The 26,372-nt window shown below is 45.3% G+C and overlaps 1 protein-coding gene across 1 annotated transcript; it reads right to left on the reverse strand.

Moving 5' to 3' along the window:
- Positions 1–996: 996 nt before the first annotated feature.
- On the reverse strand, positions 997–2,526 carry LOC123133284 (high-affinity nitrate transporter 2.1-like). Its single transcript, XM_044552797.1, has one exon. The coding sequence runs from the start codon at positions 2,524–2,526 to the stop codon at positions 997–999; it is 1,530 nt and encodes a 509-aa protein (XP_044408732.1).
- Positions 2,527–26,372: the final 23,846 nt, after the last annotated feature.

The following is a 26,372-nucleotide window of genomic DNA, read 5'->3' on the forward strand; positions in this document are numbered from 1 at the left end:
TGGAAACAAACAGGGAGGGACTTTTTAGGAACTAAGGACTTTTTAGTTGGGACTAGAAAAAGTCCTAAGACTTATGAACCAAACAGGGCCTAAGATCTAGTCATGTCTTTCGTCAAATAAAAAGGTCAGGTCCGTATCAACCACCATTTGTGTCGACCGCGGCAAATGTCTCAACTCTTGCATGTCAACTCTTTGCCTGTTGGCATAGTTTTGTATTTGTTACACTAGAGTGCTCGATTTGATCACTGACTGTCTTGACGTTTTTCTCCTTGTTTGACAAATTAATTTCACTATTTTTGGCAGCCCCAACAAATTCAGTGGGAAATATTACGGATCTCTCCGTGTGAACTCCGCGTGTGTTGGGTCCTTTTTATCTAAATGGCACCGCGTTAGAGCAGGATCGCCATGGCAACTGAAGTCTGACCGTACTCCATATAGTACCAAGAGCTGTCTAGCTAGTGACAGAAGGTGTATTCTATTTCGGCAGGTAGCTTTACTAGCTAGCTGGAGTAAACAAGTTTAGGGGACCAGCAACCTCATGGACCAATGTGTTAGTTAACGAGTAGCAGCTCCCTAGCATTTGGTGTGTGACATACTGACATGTGATCTTGCATATATTTGATGTAATTCTCTAAAGTCACCGTCGGTCGCCAAAGCTGCTATATGGGACAAGGAAAAAATAGTAGTCCAAGTTGCAAAACTCAATCAGCACAAGCGCACACAAGTGCAATGAAAATTAAAGAGACAGTATGCAAGAACGATGAATGTTCACATATGAACTCTTCTCATAACATATTACAAGCCCCCCTATTGCAGACTAACTCCTCCACTAATGGGATTTTGGATAGGCACCCAAAAAGTCACGCGATGTGGGCATGGACCATACCACAACGTCCTAATGGGGTGCACCACCTCGATCCCAGGGGCATGTACGTACACATATATACGGTCTGTATGTATACGTGTGGTATACACTAAGGTAAAAATACTGAAACCTTATACGTGCTGGGGCGTGTTGTTAGGTGGGCTGGAAGGCACTGCCAGGATGGCATTGCGTTTGCCGCGCTCAGAGACACTGTTCTCGGCGAACTTGAGGCCGCCGAGGTGGAGGCCCTTGCTCTTCTCCTCCTCTGTCCATTCGGCGCTGTAGTAGTCCTCCTCGGTGGCGTCGGCGCTGGGAGGAAGGAGCATAGATCCCCACTGCGGGAAGTGCACAAGCGCGATCGGGAGTGTGCACACCATGATCATAATACCCATGTACTGCAATCCTTTGCCGGTGGTGTATTGCGATGACGTAAAGAAGAGGAACTGTGTGAGCCCGCCACCGACATTACCGCCCGCGCCGCTCATGCCAGAGATGAGGCCGAGGGAGCGTCGGGAGACGAAGGGGATGACACCATAGACCGCACCACATGCAGCCTCGACGCAGATGGAGTAGAGGACCATGCAAGTGACGGAGGTGGGGAGACTGGATGCACGGCCAAGACAAATGCAGAAGACACCACCGGCTGTCTGGAGGATCCAGATGTTCCAGAGACGGGCGCGCATACCAAAGTAGCGGGCGCCAAGGTCGGAGAGGTAGCCTCCCATCGGTCGTGCGAAGATATTGGCCAAACCAAAGCTAGCTGCGATGGTACCGGCAGCGCGGAGGTCGAGGTGGAAACTGTCGTAGTAGTACTCGGCGATGACGTTGTTGGTGGTGAGCTCGACGCCCATGCAGTAGCCATAGATGAAGACAAAGATCCATGTACGATAGTTGGTGACGGCGCCCTGGAGAACCTTGGTGAACTTATCTTTGTTCATGTCACCATTTTTCTGAAGGCTCCTCAGGTTGCCGTCGGGAAGGTCTTGCCCCAGGGTGAGCACAAGCAGCCCCATCACTACCAACATCATGCCTGGCACGAAGTAGGCGAGGCGCCATGCTGTGAAAGGTGTCGCACCACATGCCAAGATGCCATCGAATACGAGAGGCATGATGAGTTGTGTGGCACCGCCACCCATGTCACCCCACCCCGCCGTCAACCCGCCGACTGTGCCGATGATCTTGCTATTGAACATGGTGCTGATCCAGTACTGGCATGAGACAAAGGTGGCAAGGGAGACACCGATGAGGAAGCGGATAGTGATGTATCCGCCGGGGCCATCGATGACGGACATGCAAAACACCGCTGGCGCGGAGAGCATGACCAAGAAGGCGCAGCCATAGCGTGGGCCAAGGAGGTCGCAGATGGCGCCCATGGCCAGCCTTGAGAAGATGGCGCCGGAGACGGAGGCGACCCCGGCGTTGCCGATGTCGGCTTTGGTGAGGTTGAGGTTGTCGCGGATGATGGGGATGAGCGGCGCGGCGGCGAAGGTGGAGACAACGCAGGTGAAGAAGGACATCCATCCGAGATGGAAGGCCCGCATGTGTGGATTGCCGAAGGAGAAGATCTTGATGGACTTGGCTTTGTGCTCAGAGTCCACCGGCAGCGAGAAGTTGATGGGCGCCGCAGTGGTGGCGGCCGGGGAGCCGACCTCCATTTCCATATCCTCTTGTGTTGAGGCTGGAAGAGGGCTTCCACTTTGCTCTCTCCTTGGAGAGGAGCTGAACTGTGGACTAGGGGAGGCAAGGGGTAGCTGACTACAAAGGTGGCTCTAGCTATCAAGGTTGTAATGCTTGTGTTTCTGCTAGAGAGACTACACGAAAGTATGTATTTATAGACCAAGACCAACTTCGGTTTGGCATATTCGCTGGCATATGCTGCCCGCGTTTCCTTTCTCTCGTTTCTGCTCAAATTAAACATAGTAGTAGTACTAGTTTAGTTAAACACTTGTTGCAACGATCGTACATCTGTTCTGTTCAACTTATCATAGCTGCCAAACTACTTACTCCCTCCGTCTAGGTGTATAAGTCACCTTACGAAAATCAAATAATCCCAAAACACTTAGACGCGGTGCATTGACTCACACCTCGTTTCTTGTTTACTGACATATCAATCAATAAGAGATGTGGAACGTGCATACTTTCAATGACTTGAGATTACCAAACACGACATGGAGTGGTTAGGCTGGTCACAATGGGCAAGAACATAAGCTAGTAACTTCACACTTCCCTAGACTATATATGTTACTACCTTCATAGTGGGTAGGAACATCTATGTAGTGTTATGCAACGATGTATTTATTAGGTTATAGACTCATTGTTTTTTGGAGTGTGTGATGTTCCGGTAACTTAGCTAGTTACCACAAGCACCTCTCTCTTCATTAAATACGTGCCACATAAGCAAAGTTGTATTGAAGTGTGTGATGTTACTCCTAAGTTCCTCCGCACTGTGACCAGCCTTAGAGCATTGCATGCAATGCTATTAATTAGTAAATAAACATTAAGCTCTCTCGTTTTTCCCTCCATCTTGGTCACGGTGCACAACCTAAGATGACTTATTCGCCTAGACGGAGGGAGTATATGATACTCCGTCCGTTCCACAATTGATTACGGCGGTTAAATTTACAGTCAAATTTGGGAAAACAGGACGCACTACATTGTGAAATGAAGGAAGTATGCATATATGCTATGCAGGTCATTAATTTTAGCAAGTACTACTTCCTCCCGCTTCTAAATTTAGGTCTTTTTAGAGATTCCAATATGGACTACATATAGAACAAAATAAGTGAATTTACACTCTAAACTATGTCTATATATATATCCGTCCGCAGTCCATATTGAAATGTTTAGAAAGACTTATATTTAGGATCGGAGAGAGTATATGACAGTGCAAAAGAGCTGACATTAATGGGTTTATTCGATCTGACTGCAAAACTTGTAGGCTGAGATATTCCTACGGCAACTGGAAATTAAGAGCTGTTTCTTTTTGCAAAGATGTAGTACAAACATAAGAGTTGACTCTACTAACTGCAGAGCTAGCTACAATACGTGTTGTGCTGCTGAAAACAGTGCAAAGAGCTGACTCACATTTGTGCTTGCGCACATGCAGGTAGCAGTAATATCCTGTGAGTATGGTGTTGTCAAATTAATCAAGATCTAGCTTGCGGCTTAGCTCGTACTCAAGATTACCTCGAGTTTAAGAGAGGACCAGTTGACCAAAGTAAGTTTTGAGGACGCTGCGTTAGTCAAAGCGAACGATGTAGAAGTAATAACTTGCAAGTAATAATTGGCGACTTGTCAGCTAACCTAAGAAATTCGTTGAGCTTATCAGGGCTGCCATGCTTTTGTATATGGCTGAGCTTATCAAGTGCTAGCCAAGCAAACGTATTACTCCCATGCATACGACCAGGTACGAAAATCACCACGTGAGAGAGTACGGATCAATGTTGCGTTGGTACCTCGTCATCGATCGATATCCTTGAGCAAACTGGATCGATCCGTCCTTGTACCAGCTGTCATTGACATCTATCTAGAGATCGTCAAGATACGTATCTCGTTTCACCTTAATTTATCAGAGCAGGTTAACCAGCCGAGACAGCAGGACGTGTAGTGTTGCATGCACGTCGTGTAGCCAGCTGAGTAAGTCCACGACGTGTTTTCCGTGCGTGATTCCCGCCCGGTGTGAAAGTCAAATTTGGAAGCTTGAGTCAGTGCACATGCATGCACGTTGAATTCAAGATCACGTACGAGACCATTTCTTTTCGAGAAAAAATGTTACTCTGTACTAAAGATCATGTATTTTGAGCCAATGAAACAAGGATCGGTCGATATCAAGCCGGCCTGCAGATTGTAAAACGACGATGTAAAAGTGTCACTACTTAATTAACAGTAGCTTACATACGGTTAACTAGTTGCCAAAAGAGTGTACGGGGCACAACTTCCTAGTGTAAACTGGTAATTAACTACAGTAGTTATTAAGTACTCCCTCCGTCCGAAAATACTTGTCATCAAAATGGATAAAAAAATATATTTAAAACTAGAATACGTCTAAATACATCTTCTTTTATTCATTTTGATGACAAGTATTTCTGGATGGAGAGAGTAGTTTTTTTTTTTTGCATAGAGTAGTTATTAAGTAGTTGAAAGCGAAAGCTATCGACCAAGTGGGTCTATTTATAATTGTATGTGCACCGTACCACAAGAGTTGACTCTCGGAAAACACCAGCACATGGACGCAACTGTACGGTGGCTGGCTGCGTCTTCAACAGTGAATGGTCAAATCTCATGCTCCGTTCATTAACTATCGCCGCCGTTGAGCTTACATATCTCTGGGCTGCTGAACGACTTATACCAGATAAGCTATATATTTGAATGGGACTGCACGTTACGTCATTAAGTGCATGCACAGTTGTTGCAGGTACAAAGCCGTGCAAAGAGTTGACACTGCGTATTCAAGGCTTATTCCCTGATTCCATCTGGCTGCAAAACTGACAACTACTGCGCTAACAACTAGGACAAAAACCGTGGAAATTAATAACTTGCTAGCTGCGGCGGTTGCACATGCAAGAGCACAGCTGGTGGTGCCTGCAGGTACAGGTTTCTCGGTTGATCAGTTTGTTCAGTTGGCATCAAGAACTAGTTTAGCCAGAGATACGCACGATTTGTCCTTCTTGTTACAGAAACTAGTTTAGCAGTCTGCTCCATCGTTGAGCAAAGTTTAAGAAAGTAGTACTCCAACAAAAGGTAGCAAAGTAGTACTGCAACACGAAGGTAACCAGGCTGCAACTTGCACAAGTCTGGCCATATGGGCACGCCGCAAGGGCCGGCTTTCCTCAAGCAAGTGTCCTGGGCGAAGCTACTAGTGAAAAAAGTCAATGTAATGCTGATTTCGTATCGAAAAAATGTAATCCTGATTTTGCATGAAAAAAACCCTGTAAAAGTGAAATTACCACCAAGTTGCAGCTCCCAGTCACGCGGTTTAAACGACACACGGATCACCTCCTATGTACGTGCACCATGTGTGCCCACTACTTCGGACCGAGGACGGTGAACAACCTAAGGATCGACCAAGACCCAACTCCAAGCATCCCAACCGGCAACCAAAAATCAAAGCCCTCCAATTGTCAACTTAACCATGTCAATCATATCAATTATAGACGAGGGTCGAGCACGATTGACGCTCTCAAAGCAATAGAGCCAGGGGAGGGGCGGGGGGTATAGAAAGTACCATGGTGGTACCACCTCCCCACACGACAACAACGATTGCAACATGTGGTTTTAATGTTTCTACCTGCAAAGAATAAGAGCTTGGAGGAAAGAAATTGAAGTCATCGCATATTGACTTCCTCGACTGTCTGTGATGCACCGTGTGACAACCTACTTCGGTAATAACATTGTCAATCCTTAGGTGCCTACTAACGGCAGGGTTCCCTACGACCCGCGTCGCCGTGCATGTTTCATGACACCTACCTCATGTTGCCCCAATATGAACGATCAACCATGGTTGTAGATGCAACTGAGTTCACTTCTCTCGAGAAGAACGGCACTTGCACGCTCGTCCCTCGACTGCATGACATAATGTCATCGATAGCAATTTGGTATTCACGGAGGCTTGTTGGGCCACCCACTACAGTTCCATAGCCAACTACATGGACAAGGGGAGTCACCAACACTCGCTTCACGGAGGCTTGCTGGAGTAAAAACCTTACAGGACTACCGCCCGCCCGTCCAAGATGCCATGCCCTAACTCCGCCACTTGACTTCATGGGTGTTGTCGACTAGAGGAACCATGATAAGGTTCTCCTTGTACACCCAGGCACGACAGTACTCACGTGGCCATGGAGAATCTGACGAAGAATCGCCCACGCTGACATCCCTAGATAGTATCGGCTCGATTTGGGCGGGGACAAGCTTATTATGGCGGAGTCATTAGCCCATCACTAGGAACGGAGCACCCTGCAACCTCCTAGCCACATCATCGGGACCCCATGTTGGAGCTTGATCACTAGCCTAGCGAAGAGATATCATCTGATATGATGATTGCGAAAAATTCATGGCGGGACCTAGGTTTTACACTAGACTGGCCATGAGGAGGCGCGGGAGGGACGTTGCAGACTCGTCGCCACCGAGCCGCAAGTGGCTTTGACCTAGCGACACCGACTAAAGACGTCGAGGGAGAGGGGCCTAGGAAAAGAGGGGCATTGGCTGCAGCGGGGTGGGCGCCGCTCTAGAGAGAGGCAACGCTGGAGCGAAGGGGTTGCGTTTCAACCTTGATATATGAAGATCGTATTCTACACTCTCGAATGGATGCTGGTTGCATTGGATGGTCAGCTCTCTACCGGTGGTCCACGATCTTCTGTAATCCAACTTTGATTTATGTGTACTAATTGCCAATCGAATGGTGGAAGTGCCTCGATATGTCGTACATGTAGTAGTACAATTTGTCTTTGTCACATTGTTGGCAAGGTCGAAGCCGACAAAGAGGGCATACGTAACCTCCTTAGAGAGATCCGACCATCTGCTGGTTAGCAGGAGTTCTACAAATTTGTGAACGACTGACAGGCCTCTCAACTGGTCTACTTCTCTAGTAAGCAAATATGTCGAGACAAATTGCACCGTGTACTCTGATGTGGATATGGATAAACATATAAGGATATGATCAAACTTTAGGTTTCCGATGACGATACGAAGTTAGAATTTTGATGCACAATAGCATGCAACCACCCCGCTCCGTACGCATTCATTTTGTGGCGTAGGATTGTGTTTATGTATCTGGTGTTTCAAAGTTAACAGGCTCTGATTACATAGTGCAATCCAAAACAAAAAATATTCAAACGCGGAGATGACACGGAGAATCGTGACATGTCCCAAATAAATTTGCTAGGCTGCCAATGATAGGTTGCTAGTATCTAAATATTCCATCTTATACACAGCAAACGTACGGTGGTTGCTATGGAAGCGTACGGAGTGCAATATTCTGGCTTCAAATTAAAATGTGCGAGGACGTGGGCATAGCCCAGTGGTTGGGGGCGCATGATTGTAAACCCAACGACCAGAGTTCGATCCACGTCGGGGACGAATTTCTGGAATTCTCATGAGGGATGCTTCTTCTATATCAATAAACCGTGGGTGCTAGTGCCCATGGAGTTTCATTTTTAGAGGACGTGGGCGTAGCCCAGTGGTTGGGGGCGCATGATTGTAAACCCAACGACCAGAGTTCGATCCACGTCGGGGACGAATTTCTGGAATTCTCATGAGGGATGCTTCTTCTATATCAATAAACCGTGGGTGCTAGTGCCCATGGAGTTTCATTTTTATTTTCAAATTAAGATGTGCGATCTATAGCCTGAACTCTCATTAGCTGGCATCGAGATCTGGCATGACAAATACATTTTGTCTTTTAGGAGTCCAGAGAGTTGACATTAGGCACTGCTGTATAAGACCAAGAGTACGGATTGGTCACGTACGGTGGTTGATACGGACCGGGTATTCTAAACCTCCAGTCATGGGCAGCTACCATGACTCATGGGCAGCTACCATGCAAAGAGTTTGCTCCAGCTAGTTGCAAGTACGGCCGGTGTAGCACGGTACCTGCATCATCATCATAAACCTAATCCCCGTACTTTATGCATTGGTGTTAGCGACAGGAGGGGCGTTTTGCTTCACGTTTTGTTGCTTAGCTAGTTTATTACTCCCTTCGTAAAATTATATAAGAGCATTTAGATCATTATTTTAGTAATCTAAACACTCTTATATTAGTTTACAGAGGGAGTACTTAGGTGCTAATAGCTCAGCATGTGGTATTGACAAACGTTGGTGAAAGCAATTGGTGTACCCGTTGCCTTGTCATATGTGGATTCTGGCCGTACATGCATCACCAGTGCTCCCAAAAGTGTCGGCAGGCAAGCAAGTTCTTGGAAGCGACGGTTGTAAGTGCGTTGCAAACAATCTTACATATGATAAATTGACAAACTTAAATAATTCGTGCTAACTATCCATGTTTGTGAAAACGATCGGTAGCGGGCTTTTCAAAATTAATGGTGTGACGTCTCGCGTATTCTAAGATGCCATCGTCACATACAAATTAAACTATGGTGAAAAGGCCACTTCCAGCGAAAGGAGCACAAAGTTGTTTCTCCACTAAGATACAATCAAGCGTTTGCATGAAGTGACGTTTAGTTGATCAGTGGACGTTTTCTTTTGCTTACGAAGCTTGTATATCTTTCTTAATTCAGTTTTGCTAGAACTCATCTAGATGAGATATAATTTAGTCTCATTGATCTTTTATAGCCATTGGATGTGATACTATAAAATGCGTGTGTGCTGACTTGGGTTGTATTTGTTCTTATTTTCAAAGTGAATGAGACCAAATTATATCTTATCTAGATGAGTTCTAGGTACTCCCTTCTTAATTATACGGGGATTCTAACGCGGAGATCACACGGAGACGAGGTGTCCTCTGATTGAATCTTATAGGGTTTCAAAACTAAAATGATTTTAGATCGACAAGCTATATAACAGGAGTAGTATATGATCGGGATTGCTCAGTGCATTCCATGGTTATTTTTCAGGATTGCATATGCCACAAATATTGCAACAAAAAGAAAGTGGCAATCAGTCCCATCAGAACCATCCGATCGAGATCTAAGTGGCCTCTTACCTTCTTCTTCTACTAATTGTTTTCCCTATTCATCTTCTTCCTCGTCTGCTTCACATGATGAAACCCTAGTCCTCTCCTGTCGATATAAAGGGAGGCCTAGGTCCTCATTCATCACCCAATGTTAGATCCAACTCTCGGTAGATATCCCATACACCACTGTAATCCTCTACACGAGGTATCCCCTCACCATGAATAAAAAGAAGCAAGATGTAGGATATTATTCTTCGAAGGCCCGAAACGCTGGGTAAACTGTGTGTATAGACTCCAACCCGGTACTTCTGACCTCGTCATGAACCCTACGGAGGGATTTGACAGGAATTTGATGCATAGCATGCAACCACCCCGCTCCGTACGCAATGATTTTGTGGCGTAGGATTTTGTTTATGTATCTCATGTTTCTAAGTTAACAGGCTCTGATTACGCAGTGCGATCAGAAACTTGTTTATAGAAAAAAAAAGTCTTCAAACACGGAGATGACACGGAGATTTGTGACCTGTCCCAAATAAATTTACTAGGCTGCCAATGACAGGTTGCTAATCTCTAATATTCCATCTTATACACAGCAAACGTACGGTGGTTGCTACGGAAGCGTACGGAGTGCAATATTTTGGCTTCAAATTAAGGTGGGTGATCTAGTATAACCTGAAATCTCATTAGCTAGCATCGAGATCCGGCATGACAAGTGCATTTTGTCTTAAGCAAGTCCAGAGGGCTGACATCAGCCACGCCGTTGTACGGATTGGTCATGTACGTGTTGGGGAACGTAGCAGAAATTCAAAAAAATTTCCTACGTAACACCAAGATCTATCTATGGAGAGACCAGCAACGAGTAGAAAGGGGAGTGCATCTACATACCCTTGTAGATCGCTAAGCGGAAGCGTTCAAGTGAACGGGGTTGATGGAGTCGTACTCGTCGTGATTCAAATCACCGATGATCAAGTGCCGAACGGACGGCACCTCCGCGTTCAACACACGTACAGCCCGGTGACGTCTCCCACGCCTTGATCCAGCAAGGAGAGAGGGAGAGGTTGAGGAAGACTCCATCCAACAGCAGCACAACGGCGTGGTGGTGGTGGAGGAGCGTGGCAATCCCGCAGGGCTTCGCCAAGCACCATGGGAGAAGAGGAGGAGGGAGAGGGCAGGGCTGCACCAACGAGAGATCAAATCGCGTGTTATGGGCAGCCCCATGCCTCATATATATAGGGGAAGGGGAGGGCTGCGCCCCCTTTAGGGTTTCCCACCCCAAGGGGCGGCGGCCAGCCTCCAGATGGGAAAAGGGCGGCGGCCAAGGGAGGATTCCCTCCCCCCCAAGGCACCTAGGAGGTGCCTTCCCCTCCTAGGACTCTTCCTTAGGGTTCCCCCTTGACCCTAGGCGCATGGGCCATGAGGGAAGTGGCGCCCCAGCCCACTTTGGGCTGGATCCCTTCCCACTTCAGCCCATGGGACCCTCCGGGATAGGTGGCCCCACCCGGTGGGCCCCCGGGACCCTTCCGGTGGTCCCGGTACAATACCGATGACCCCGAAACTTGTCCCGATGGCCGAAACAGGACTTCCTATATATAAATCTTTACCTCCGGACCATTCCGGAACTCCTCGTGACGTCCGGGATCTCATCCGGGACTCCGAACAACATTCGGTAACCACATACAAGCTTCCTTTATAACCCTAGCGTCATCGAACCTTAAGTGTGTAGACCCTACGGGTTCGGGAGACATGCAGACATGACCGAGACGTTCTCCGGTCAATAACCAACAGCGGGATCTGGATACCCATGTTGGCTCCCACATGTTCCACGATGATCTCATCGGATGAACCACGATGTCAAGGACTTAATCAATCCCGTATTCAATTCCCTTTGTCTATCGGTATTTTACTTGCCCGAGATTCGATCGTCGGTATCCAATACCTTGTTCAATCTCGTTACCGGCAAGTCACTTTACTCGTTCCGTAACACATCATCCCGTGATCAACTCCTTGGTCACATTGCGCATATGATGATGTCCTACCGAGTGGGCCCAGAGATACCTCTCCGTTTACACGGAGTGACAAATCCCAGTCTCGATCCGCATAAAACAATAGATACTTTCGGAGATACCTGTAGTGCACCTTTATAGTCACCCAGTTACGTTGTGACGTTTGATACACCCAAAGCACTCCTACGGTATCCAGGAGTTACACGATCTCATGGTCAAAGGAAGAGATACTTGACATTGGCAAAGCTCTAGCAAACGAACTACACGATCTTTGTGCTAGTCTTAGGATTGGGTCTTGTCCATCACATCATTCTCCTAATGATGTGATCCCGTTATCAACGACATCCAATGTCCATAGCCAGGAAACCATGACTATCTGTTGATCACAACGAGCTAGTCAACTAGAGGCTCACTAGGGACATATTGTGGTCTATGTATTCACACGTGTATTACGATTTCCGGATAATACAGTTATAGCATGAATAAAAGACAATTATCATGAACAAGGAAATATAATAATAATACTTTTATTATTGCCTCTAGGGCATATTTCCAACAGTCTCCCACTTGCACTAGAGTCAATAATCTAGTTCACATCGCCATGTGATTAACACTCACAGGTCACATCGCCATGTGACTAATACCCAAGAGTTTACTAGAGTCAGTAGTCTAGTTCACATCACTATGTGATTAACACTCAATGAGTTTTATGTTTGATCATGTTGCTTGTGAGAGAGGTTTTAGTCAACGGGTCTGAACCTTTCAGATCCGTGTGTGCTTTACAAATCTCTATGTCATCTCCTAGATGCAGCTACCACGCTCTATTTGGAGCTATTCCAAATAACTGTTCTACTTGGAGCTATTCTAAATTATTGCTCCATTATATGTATCCGGTCTCTCTACTCAGAGCTATCCGGATAGGTGTCAAGCTTGCATCGTCGTAACCTTTACGACGAACTCTTTTACCACCTCCATAATCGAGAAAATTCCTTAGTCCACTAGTTACTAAGGATAACTTTGACCGCTGTCCTGTGAGCCATTCTTGGATCACTCTTGTACCCCTTGACTGACTCATGGCAAGGCACACTTCAGGTGCGGTACACAGCATAGCATACTGAAGAGCCTACGTCTTAAGCATAGGGGACGACCTTCGTCCTTTCTCTCTATTCTGCCGTGGTCGAGCTTTAAGTCTTAACTTCGTACCTTACAACTCAGGCAAGAACTCCTTCTTTGACTGGTCCATCTTGAACACCTTCAAGATCATGTCAAGGTATGTGCTCATTTGAAAGTATCATTAAGCATTTTGATCTATCCTTATAGATCTTGATGCTCAATGTTCAAGTAGCTTAATCCAGGCTTTCCATTGAAAAACACTTTCAAAATAACCCTATATGCTTTCTAGAAATTCTACGTCATTTCTGATCATCAATATGTCAACAACATATACTCATCAGAAATTCTATAGTGCTCCCACTCACTTCTTTGGAAATACAAGTTTCTCATAAACTTTGTATAAATCCAAAATCTTTGATCATCTCATCAAAGCGTACATTCCAACTCCGAGATGCTTACTCCAGTCCTTAGAAGGATCGCTGGAGCTAGCATACCTTTTAGCATCCTTAGGATCGACAAAACTTTTCTGATTGTATTGCATACAACCTTTCCTTACGAAAACTAGTAAGGAAACTTGTCTTGACATCCATCTGCCAGATTTCATAAATGCAGCTAATGCTAACATGATTCCGACGGACTTTAAGCATCGCTACGGATGAGAAAATCTCATCGTAGTCAACTCCTTGAACTTGTGAAAAACTCTTCGCCACAAGTCGAGCTTCATAGATGGTGACATTACCATCCACGTCCGTCTTCTTCTTAAAAGATCCATTTATCTCAATGGATTGCCGATCATCGGGCAAGTCCATCAAAGTCCATGCTTTGTTCTGATATATGGATACCATCTCGGATTTCATGGCTTCTAACCATTTGTCGGAATTCGGGCCCACCATCGCTTCTCCATAGCTCGTAGGTTCATTGTTGTCTAGCAACATGACCTTCAAGACAGGATTACGTACCACTCTGAAGTAGTACGCATCCTTGTCATCCTACGAGGTTTGGTAGTGACTTGATCCGAAGTTTCATGATCAATATCATAAGCTTCCACTTCAATTGGTGTAGGTGCCACAGGAACAACTCCCTGTGCCCTGTCACACACTAGTTGAAGAGACGGTTCAATAACCTCATCAAGTCTCCACCATCCTCCCACTCAACTCTTTCGAGAGAAACCTTTCCTCGAGAAAGGACCCGATTCAAGAAACAATCCATATTGCTTTCGGATCTGAATTAGGAGGTATACCCAACTGTTTTGGGTGTCCTATGAAGATGCATTTTATCCGCTTTGGGTTCGAGCTTAATCCTGAAACTTTTTCACATAAGCGTCGCAGCCCCAAACCTTTAAGAAACGACAACTTAGGTTTCTCTAAACCATAATTCATACGGTGTCATCTCAACGGAATTACGTGGTGCCCTATTTAAAGTGAATGTGGTTGTCTCTAATGCCTAACCCATGAACAATAGTGGTAATTCGATAAGAGACATCATGGTACGCACCATATCCAATAGGGTGCAACTATGATGTTCGGACACACCATCACACTATGGTGTTCCAGGCGGTATTAATTGCGAAACAATTTCCACAATGTCTTAATTGTGTGCCAAAACTCGTAACTCAGATATTCATCTCTATGATCATATCATAGACATTTTATCCTCTTGTCACAATGATCTTCTACTTCACTCTGAAATTACTTGAACCATTCAATAATTCAGACTTGTGTTTCATCAAGTAAATATTCTCAACATCTACTCGAATCATCTGTGAAGTAAGAACATAACGATATTCACTGCATGCCTCAGCACTCATTGGACTGCACACATCAAAATGTGTTACTTCCAACAAGTTGCTATCTTGTTCCATCTTACTGAAAACGAGGCTTTTCAGTCATCTTGCCCATGTGGTATGATTTGCATATCTCAAGTGATTCAAAATCAAGTGAGTCCAAACGATCCATTTGCATGGAGTTTCTTCATGCATATACACCAATAGACATGGTTCGCATGTCTCAAACTTTTCAAAAACGAGTGAGTCCAAAGATCCATCAACATGGAGCTTCTTCATGCGTTTTATACCATTATGACTTACATGGCAGTGCCACAAGTAAGTGGTACTATCATTACTATCTTATATCTTTTGGCATGAAAATGTGTATCACTACGATCAAGATTCAATAAACCATTCCTTTAGGTGCAAGAGCACTTATTCAGGTTTAATACTAATCTTGATGGTAGAGGGAGCGTGCGATGTTAGATCACATCAAACTTGGAAACACTTCCAACACATATCGTCAGCTCACCTTTAGCTAGTCTCCGTTTATTCCGTAGCTTTTATTTCGAGTTACTAACACTTAGCAACCGAACCGGTATCTAATACCCTGGTGCTACTAGGAGTACTAGTAAAGTACACATTAACATAATGTATATCCAATATACTTCTATCGACCTTGCCAGCCTTCTCATCTACCAAGTATCTAGGGTAATCTTGCTCCAGTGGTTGTTCCCCTTATTACAGAAGCACTTAGTCTCGGGTTTGGGTTCAACCTCGGGTTTCTTCATTGGTGCAGCAGCTGATTTGCCGTTTCATGAAGTATCCCTTCTTTCCCTTGCCCTTCTTGAAACTAGTGGTTTCATCAACCATCAACAATTGATGCTCCTTCTTGATTTCTACTTTCGCGATGTCAAACAACGCGAATACCTCAAGGATCATCATCTCTATCCTTGATATGTTATAGTTCATCACGAAGCTCTAGCAGCTTGGTGGCAATGACTTTGGAGAAACATCACTATCTCATCTGGAAGATCAACTCCCACTTGATTCAAGTGATTGTTGCACTCAGACAATCTGAGCACAAGCTCAACGATTGAGCTTTTCTCCCTTAGTTTGCAGGCTAAGAAAATCGTCGGAGGTCTCATACCTCTTGACGTGGGCACGAGCCTGAAATCCCAATTTCAGCCCTCGAAACATCTCATATGTTCCGCGACGTTTCGAAAACGTCTTTGGTGCCTCTACTTAAACCATTTAACTGAACTATCACGTAGTTATCAAAACGTGTATGTTCGATGTTCGAAACATCCACAAACGACGTTTGGGGTTCAGCACACTGAGCAGTGCATTAAGGACATAAGCTTTCTACTGTCCGCATAATCGCTACTATCAACTTTCAACTATATTTTCTCTAGGAACATATCTAAAACAGTAGAACTAAAGCGCGAGCTACGACATAATTTGCAAAAGGTCTTTTGACTATGTTCAGGATAATTAAGTTCATCTTATGAACTCCCACTCAGATAGACATCCCTCTGGTCATCTAAGTGATCACATGATCCGAGTCAACTAGGCCGTGTCCGATCATCACGTGAGACGGACTAGTTAACGTCGGTGAACATCTTCATGTTGATCGTATCTACTATACGACTCATGCTCGACCTTTCGGTCTCCGTGTTCCGAGGCCATGTCTGCACATGCTAGGCTCGTCAAGTTAACCCTAAGTGTTTTCGCTGTGTAAAACTGTCTTACACCCGTTGTATGTGAACGTAAGAATCCATCACACCCGATCATCACGTGGTGCTTAGAAGCGACGAACTGTAGCAACGGTGCACAGTTAGGGGAGAACACTTCTTGAAATTTTGTAAGGGATCATCTTATTTACTACCGTCGTCCTAAGTAAACAAGATGCATAAACATGATAAACATCACATGCAATCAAATAGAGTAGTGACATGATATGGCCAATATCATATAGCTCCTTTGATCTTCATCTTCGGGGCTCCATGATCATCTTGTCACCGGCATGACACCATGATCTCCATCATCATGATCTCCATCATCGTGTCTTCATGAAGTTGTCACGCCAACGACTACTTCTACTTCTATGACTAACGCGTTTAGCAATAAAGTAAAGTAGTTTACATGGCGTTCTTCAATGACACGCAGGTCATACAAAAAATAAAGACAACTCCTATGGCTCCTGCCGGTTGTCATACTCATCGACATGCAAGTCGTGAATCCTATTACAAGAACATGATCAATCTCATACATCACATATATCATTCATCACATCCTTTTGGCCATATCACATCACATAGCATACCCTGCAAAAACAAGTTAGACGTCCTCTAATTGTTGTTGCATGTTTTACGTGGCTGCTATGGGTTTCTAGCAAGAACGTTTCTTACCTACGCAAGACCACAACGTGATATGCCAATTGCTATTTACCCTTCATAAGGACCCTTTTCATCGAATCCGTTCCGACTAAAGTGGGAGAGACTGGCACCCGCTAGCCACCTTATGCACCAAGTGCATGTCAATCGGTGGAACCTGTCTCACGTAAGAGTACGTGTAAGGTCGGTCCGGGCCGCTTCATCCCACAATACCGTCGAAACAAGATTGGACTAGTAACGGTAAGCATATTGAACAACATCAACGCCCACAACTACTTTGTGTTCTACTCGTGCAAAGAATCTACGCAATAGACCTAGCTCATGATGCCACTGTTGGGGAACGTAGCAGAAATTCAAAAAATTTCCTACGTAACACCAAGATCTATCTATGGAGAGACCAGCAACGAGTAGAAAGGGGAGTGCATCTACATACCCTTGTAGATCGCTAAGCGGAAGCGTTCAAGTGAACGGGGTTGATGGAGTCGTACTCGTCGTGATTCAGATCACCGATGATCAAGTGCCGAACGGACGGACACCTCCGCGTTCAACACACGTACAGCCCGGTGACGTCTCCCACGCCTTGATCCAGCAAGGAGAGAGGGAGAGGTTGAGGAAGACTCCATCCAACAGCAGCACAACGGCGTGGTGGTGGTGGAGGAGCGTGGCAATCCCGCAGGGCTTCGCCAAGCACCATGGGAGAGGAGGAGGAGGAGGAGAGGCAGGGCTGCACCAACGAGAGATCAAATCGCGTGTTATGGGCAGCCCCTAGGCCTCAATATATATAGGGGAAGGGGAGGGCTGCGCCCCCTTTAGGGTTTCCCACCCCAAGGGGCGGCGGCCAGCCTCCAGATGGGAAAAGGGCGGCGGCCAAGGGAGGATTCCCTCCCCCCCAAGGCACCTAGGAGGTGCCTTCCCCTCCTAGGACTCTTCCTTAGGGTTCCCCTTGACCCTAGGCGCATGGGCCATGAGGGAAGTGGCGCCCCAGCCCACTTTGGGCTGGATCCCTTCCCACTTCAGCCCATGTGGCCCCCCGGGGCAGGTGGCCCCACCCGGTGGGCCCCCGGGACCCTTCCGGTGGTCCCGGTACAATACCGATGACCCCGAAACTTGTCCCGATGGCCGAAACAGGACTTCCTATATATAAATCTTTACCTCCGGACCATTCCGGAACTCCTCGTGACGTCCGGGATCTCATCCGGGACTCCGAACAACATTCGGTAACCACATACAAGCTTCCTTTATAACCCTAGCGTCATCGAACCTTAAGTGTGTAGACCCTACGGGTTCGGGAGACATGCAGACATGACCGAGACGTTCTCCGGTCAATAACCAACAGCGGGATCTGGATACCCATGTTGGCTCCCACATGTTCCACGATGATCTCATCGGATGAACCACGATGTCAAGGACTTAATCAATCCCGTATTCAATTCCCTTTGTCTATCGGTATGTTACTTGCCCGAGATTCGATCGTCGGTATCCAATACCTTGTTCAATCTCGTTACCGGCAAGTCACTTTACTCGTTCCGTAACACATCATCCCGTGATCAACTCCTTGGTCACATTGCGCATATGATGATGTCCTACCGAGTGGGCCCAGAGATACCTCTCCGTTTACACGGAGTGACAAATCCCAGTCTCGATCCGCATAAAACAATAGATACTTTCGGAGATACCTGTAGTGCACCTTTATAGTCACCCAGTTACGTTGTGACGTTTGATACACCCAAAGCACTCCTACGGTATCCAGGAGTTACACGATCTCATGGTCAAAGGAAGAGATACTTGACATTGGCAAAGCTCTAGCAAACGAACTACACGATCTTTGTGCTAGTCTTAGGATTGGGTCTTGTCCATCACATCATTCTCCTAATGATGTGATCCCGTTATCAACGACATCCAATGTCCATAGCCAGGAAACCATGACTATCTGTTGATCACAACGAGCTAGTCAACTAGAGGCTCACTAGGGACATATTTTGGTCTATGTATTCACACGTGTATTACGATTTCCGGATAATACAGTTATAGCATGAATAAAAGACAATTATCATGAACAAGGAAATATAATAATAACACTTTTATTATTGCCTCTAGGGCATATTTCCAACAGTCTCCCACTTGCACTAGAGTCAATAATCTAGTTCACATCGCCATGTGATTAACACTCACAGGTCACATCGCCATGTGACTAACACCCAAGAGTTTACTAGAGTCAGTAGTCTATTTCACATCACTATGTGATTAACACTCAATGAGTTTTATGTTTGATCATGTTGCTTGTGAGAGAGGTTTTAGTCAACGGGTCTGAACCTTTCAGATCCGTGTGTGCTTTACAAATCTCTATGTCATCTCCTAGATGCAGCTACCACGCTTTATTTGGACCTATTCCAAATAACTGTTCTACATGGAGCTATTCTAAATTATTGCTCCATTATATGTATCCGGTTTCTCTACTCAGAGCTATCCGGATAGGTGTCAAGCTTGCATCGTCGTAACCTTTACGACGAACTCTTTTTCCACCTCCATAATCGAGAAAATTCCTTAGTCCACTAGTTACCAAGGATAACTTTGACCGCTGTCCTGTGAGCCATTCTTGGATCACTCTTGTACCCCTTGACTGACTCATGGCAAGGCACACTTCAGGTGCGGTACACAGCATAGCATACTGAAGAGCCTACGTCTTAAGCATAGGGGACGACCTTCGTCCTTTCTCTCTATTCTGCCGTGGTCGAGCTTTAAGTCCTAACTTCGTACCTTACAACTCAGGCAAGAACTCCTTCTTTGACTGGTACATCTTGAACACCTTCAAGATCATGTTAAGGTATGTGCTCATTTGAAAGTACCATTAAGTGTTTTCATCTATCCTTATAGATCTTGATGCTCAATGCTCAAGCAGCTTAATCCAGGCTTTCCATTGAAAAACACTTTCAAAATAACCCTATATGCTTTCTAGAAATTCTACGTCATCTCTGATCATCAATATGTCAACAATATATACTCATCAGAAAATTTTATAGTGCTCCCACTCACTTCTTTGAAAATACAAGTTTCTTATAAACTTTGTATAAATCCAAAATCTTTGATCATCTCATCAAAGCGTACATTCCAACTCCGAGATGCTTACTCCAGTCCTTAGAAGGATCGCTGGAGCTAGCATACCTTTTAGCATCCTCAGGATTGACAAAACTTTTCTGATTATATTGCATACAACCTTTCCTTACGAAAACTAGTAAGGAAACTTGTCTTGACATCCATCTGCCAGATTTCATAAATGCAGCTAATGCTAACATGATTCCGACGGACTTTAAGCATCGCTACGGATGAGAAAATCTCATCATAGTCAACTCCTTGAACTTGTGAAAAAACTCTTCGCCACAAGTCGAGCTTCATAGATGGTGACATTACCATCCACGTCCGTCTTCTTCTTAAAAGATCCATTTATCTCAATGGATTGCCGATCATCGGGCAAGTCCATCAAATTCCATGCTTTGTTCTGATATATGGATACCATCTCGGATTTCATGGCTTCTAACCATTTGTCGGAATTCGGGCCCACCATCGCTTCTCCATAGCTCGTAGGTTCATTGATGTCTAGCAACATGACCTTCAAGACAGGATTACGTACCACTCTGAAGTAGTACGCATCCTTGTCATCCTACGAGATTTGGGAGTGACTTGATCCGAAGTTTCATGATCAATATCATAAGCTTCCACTTCAATTGGTGTAGGTGCCACAGGAACAACTCCATGTGCCCTGTCACACACTACTTGAAGAGACGGTTCAATAACCTCATCAAGTCTCCACCATCCTCCCACTCAACTCTTTCGAGAGAAACCTTTCCTCGAGAAAGGACCCGATTCAAGAAACAATCCATATTGCTTTCGGATCTGAATTAGGAGGTATACCCAACTGTTTTGGGTGTCCTATGAAGATGCATTTTATCCGCTTTGGGTTCGAGCTTAATCCTGAAACTTTTTCACATAAGCGTCGCAGCCCCAAACCTTTAAGAAACGACAACTTAGGTTTCTCTAAACCATAATTCATACGGTGTCATCTCAACGGAATTACGTGGTGCCCTATTTAAAGTGAATGTGGTTGTCTCTAATGCCTAACCCATGAACAATAGTGGTAATTCGATAAGAGACATCATGGTACGCACCATATCCAATAGGGTGCAACTATGATGTTCGGACACACCATCACACTATGGTGTTCCAGGCGGTATTAATTGCGAAACAATTTCCACAATGTCTTAATTGTGTGCCAAAACTCTTAACTCAGATATTCATCTCTATGATCATATCATAGACATTTTATCCTTTTATCACAATGATCTTCTACTTCACTCTGAAATTACTTGAACCATTCAATAATTCAGACTTGTGTTTCATCAAGTAAATATACTCAACATTTACTCGAATCATCTGTGAAGTAAGAACATAATGATATTCACTGCATGCCTCAGCACTCATTCGACTGCACACATCAAAATGTGTTACTTCCAACAAGTTGCTATCTTGTTCCATCTTACTGAAAATGAGGCTTTTCAGTCATCTTGCCCATGTGGTATGATTTGCATATCTCAAGTGATTCAAAATCAAGTGAGTCCGAACGATCCATTTGCATGGAGTTTCTTCATGCATATACACCAATAGACATGGTTCGCATGTCTCAAACTTTTCAAAAACGAGTGAGTCCAAAGATCCATCAACATGGAGCTTCTTCATGCGTTTTATACCATTATGACTTACATGGCAGTGCCACAAGTAAGTGGTACTATCATTACTATCTTATATCTTTTGGCATGAAAATGTGTATCACTACGATCAAGATTCAATAAACCATTCCTTTAGGTGCAAGAGCACTTATTCAGGTTTAATACTAATCTTGATGGTAGAGGGAGCGTGCGATGTTAGATCACATCAAACTTGGAAACACTTCCAACACATATCGTCATCTCACCTTTAGCTAGTCTCCGTTTATTCCGTAGCTTTTATTTCGAGTTACTAACACTTAGCAACCGAACCGGTATCTAATACCCTGGTGCTACTAGGAGTACTAGTAAAGTACACATTAACATAATGTATATCCAATATACTTCTATCGACCTTGCCAGCCTTCTCATCTACCAAGTATCTAGGGTAATCTGCTCCAGTGGTTGTTCCCCTTATTACAGAAGCACTTAGTCTCGGGTTTGGGTTCAACCTCGGGTTTCTTCATTGGTGCAGCAGCTGATTTGCCGTTTCATGAAGTATCCCTTCGTTCCCTTGCCCTTCTTGAAACTAGTGGTTTCATCAACAATCAACAATTGATGCTCCTTCTTGATTTCTACTTTCGCGATGTCAAACAACGCGAATACCTCAAGGATCATCATCTCTATCCTTGATATGTTATAGTTCATCACGAAGCTCTAGCAGCTTGGTGGCAATGACTTTGGGAAAAACATCACTATCTCATCTGGAAGATCAACTCCCACTTGATTCAAGTGATTGTTGCACTCAGACAATCTGAGCACAAGCTCAACGATTGAGCTTTTCTCCCTTAGTTTGCAGGCTAAGAAAATCGCCGGAGGTCTCATACCTCTTGACGTGGGCACGAGCCTGAAATCCCAATTTCAGCCCTCGAAACATCTCATATGTTCCGCGACGTTTCGAAAATGTCTTCGGTGCCTCTACTTAAACCATTTAACTGAACTATCACGTAGTTATCAAAACATGTATGTTCGATGAAACATCCACAAACGACGTTTGGGGTTCAGCACACTGAGCAGTGCATTAAGGACATAAGCGTTCTACTGTCCGCATAATTGCTACTTTCAACTTTCAAACTATATTTTCTCTAGGAACATATCTAAAACAGTAGAACTAAAGCGCGAGCTACGACATAATTTGCAAAAGGTCTTTTGACTATGTTCAGGATAATTAAGTTCATCTTATGAACTCCCACTCAGATAGACATCCCTCTGGTCATCTAAGTGATCACATGATCCGAGTCAACTAGGCCGTGTCCGATCATCACGTGAGACGGACTAGTTAACGTCGGTGAACATCTTCATGTTGATCGTATCTACTATACGACTCATGCTCGACCTTTCGGTCTCCGTGTTCCGAGGCCATGTCTGCACATGCTAGGCTCGTCAAGTTAACCCTAAGTGTTTTCGCTGTGTAAAACTGTCTTACACCCGTTGTATATGAACGTAAGAATCCATCACACCCGATCATCACGTGGTGCTTAGAAGCGACGAACTATAGCAACGGTGCACAGTTAGGGGAGAACACTTCTTGAAATTTTGTAAGGGATCATCTTATTTACTACCGTCGTCCTAAGTAAACAAGACGCATAAACATGATAAACATCACATGCAATCAAATAGAGTAGTGACATGATATGGCCAATATCATATAGCTCCTTTGATCTTCATCTTCGGGGCTCCATGATCATCTTGTCACCGGCATGACACCATGATCTCCATCATCATGATCTCCATCATCGTGTCTTCATGAAGTTGTCACGCCAACGACTACTTCTACTTCTATGACTAACGCGTTTAGCAATAAAGTAAAGTAGTTTACATGGCGTTCTTCAATGACACGCAGGTCATACAATAAATAAAGACAACTCCTATGGCTCCTGCCGGTTGTCATACTCATCGACATGCAAGTCGTGAATCCTATTACAAGAACATGATCAATCTCATACATCACATATATTCATTCATCACATCCTTTGGCCATATCACATCACATAGCATACCCTGCAAAAACAAGTTAGACGTCCTCTAATTGTTGTTGCATGTTTTACGTGGCTGCTATGGGTTTCTAGCAAGAACGTTTCTTACCTACGCAAGACCACAACGTGATATGCCAATTGCTATTTACCCTTCATAAGGACCCTTTTCATCGAATCCGTTCTGACTAAAGTGGGAGAGACTGGCACCCGCTAGCCACCTTATGCACCAAGTGCATGTCAATCGGTGGAACCTGTCTCACGTAAGAGTACGTGTAAGGTCGGTCCGGGCCGCTTCATCCCACAATACCGTCGAAACAAGATTGGACTAGCAACGGTAAGCATATTGAACAACATCAACGCCCACAACTACTTTGTGTTCTACTCGCGCAAAGAATCTACGCAATAGACCTAGCTCATGATGCCACTGTTGGGGAACGTAGCAGAAATTCAAAAAAATTTCCTACGTAACACCAAGATCTATCTATGGAGAGACCAGCAACGAGTAGAAAGGGGAGTGCATCTACATACCCTTGTAGATCGCTAAGCGGAAGCGTTCAAGTGAACGGGGTTGATGGAGTCGTACTCGTCGTGATTCAAATCACCGATGATCAAGTGCCGAACGCACGACACCTCCGCGTTCAACACACGTACAGCCCGATGACGTCTCCCATGCCTTGATCCAGCAAGGAGAGAGGGAGAGGTTGAGCAAGACTCCATCCAACAGCAGCACAACGGCGTGGTGGTGGTGGAGGAGCGTGGCAATCCCGCAGGGCTTCGCCAAGCACCATGGGAGAGGAGGAGGAGGAGGAGAGGCAGGGCTGCACCAAGAGAGATCAAATCGCGTGTTATGGGCAGCCCCTAGGCCTCATATATATAGGGGAAGGGGAGGGCTGCGCCCCCTTTAGGGTTTCCCACCCCAAGGGGCGGCGGCCTGCCTCCAGATGGGAAAAGGGCGGCGGCCAAGGGAGGATTCCCTCCCCCCCAAGGCACCTAGGAGGTGCCTTCCCCTCCTAGGACTCTTCCTTAGGGTTCCCCCTTGACCCTAGGCGCATGGGCCATGAGGGAAGTGGCGCCCCAGCCCACTTTGGGCTGGATCCCTTCCCACTTCAGCCCATGGGACCCTCCGGGATAGGTGGCCCCACCCGGTGGACCCCCGGGACCCTTCCGGTGGTCCCGGTACAATACCGATGACCCCGAAACTTGTCCCGATGGCCGAAACAGGACTTCCTATATATAAATCTTTACCTCCGGACCATTCCGGAACTCCTCGTGACGTCCGGGATCTCATCCGGGACTCCGAACAACATTCGGTAACCACATACAAGCTTCCTTTATAACCCTAGCGTCATCGAACCTTAAGTGTGTAGACCCTACGGGTTCGGGAGACATGCAGACATGACCGAGACGTTCTCCGGTCAATAACCAACAGCGGGATCTGGATACCCATGTTGGCTCCCACATGTTCCACGATGATCTCATCGGATGAACCACGATGTCAAGGACTTAATCAATCCCGTATTCAATTCCCTTTGTCTATCGGTATGTTACTTGCCCGAGATTCGATCGTCGGTATCCAATACCTTGTTCAATCTCGTTACCGGCAAGTCACTTTACTCGTTCCGTAACACATCATCCCGTGATCAACTCCTTGGTCACATTGCGCATATGATGATGTCCTACCGAGTGGGCCCAGAGATACCTCTCCGTTTACACGGAGTGACAAATCCCAGTCTCGATCCGCATAAAACAATAGGTACTTTCGGAGATACCTGTAGTGCACCTTTATAGTCACCCAGTTACGTTGTGACGTTTGATACACCCAAAGCACTCCTACGGTATCCAGGAGTTACACGATCTCATGGTCAAAGGAAGAGATACTTGACATTGGCAAAGCTCTAGCAAACGAACTACACGATCTTTGTGCTAGTCTTAGGATTGGGTCTTGTCCATCACATCATTCTCCTAATGATGTGATCCCGTTATCAACGACATCCAATGTCCATAGCCAGGAAACCATGACTATCTGTTGATCACAACGAGCTAGTCAACTAGAGGCTCACTAGGGACATATTGTGGTCTATGTATTCACACGTGTATTACGATTTCCGGATAATACAGTTATAGCATGAATAAAAGACAATTATCATGAACAAGGAAATATAATAATAACACTTTTATTATTGCCTCTAGGGCATATTTCCAACAGTACGGTGGTTGATACAAACCCGGTATTCTAAACCTCCAGTCATGAGCAGCTACCATCACTCATGGGCAGCTACCATGCAAAGAGTTTGCTCCAGCTGGTTCCAAGTACTGCCGGTGTAGTACGGTACCTGCATCATCATAAGCAACCTAATACCCGTCCTGCCAGTGTTAATGATAGGAGGGATGTTTTGCTTCACGTTTTGTTAGCCAGTTTACTTAGGTGCCATAGCTCAGCATATAGTATCAACAAACGATTGGTGAAAGCGATTAGTGTACCGGTTGCCTTGTCATATGTGGATTCCGGCCGTACATCCATCACCACTTCACCAGAGCTCCCCAAAGTCCTCAATCGGCAGGCAAGCAAGTTCTTGGAAGCGACTGTTGTAAGTGCGTTTCAAACAATGTTACATATGCCAAATTGACCAACTTAATTAATCTGTGCTAACTATCCATGTTTGTGAAAATGATCGGCAGCGGGCTTTTCAAATTAATGGTGTGACGTCTTCGATGTCTTAAGGCGTCATCTTCACGTACAAATAGAACTATGGTCCCCCGCAAAAAAATAATATAACTATGGTGAAAACAACACTTCCAGCGAAAGGAGGACAAAGTTGTGTCTCCGCTAAGATACAATCAAGCGTTTCCATGAAGTGACGTTGAGTTGAT

This window comes from Triticum aestivum, chromosome 6B (assembly GCF_018294505.1).
Source record: "Triticum aestivum cultivar Chinese Spring chromosome 6B, IWGSC CS RefSeq v2.1, whole genome shotgun sequence".
Lineage (NCBI taxonomy): Eukaryota > Viridiplantae > Streptophyta > Magnoliopsida > Poales > Poaceae > Triticum > Triticum aestivum.

Bases quoted from the DNA above. Each gene is read 5' to 3' on its own strand.
- LOC123133284 (XM_044552797.1), bottom strand. From the start codon at position 2,526: ATGGAAATGGAGGTCGGCTCCCCGGCCGCCACCACTGCGGCGCCCATC.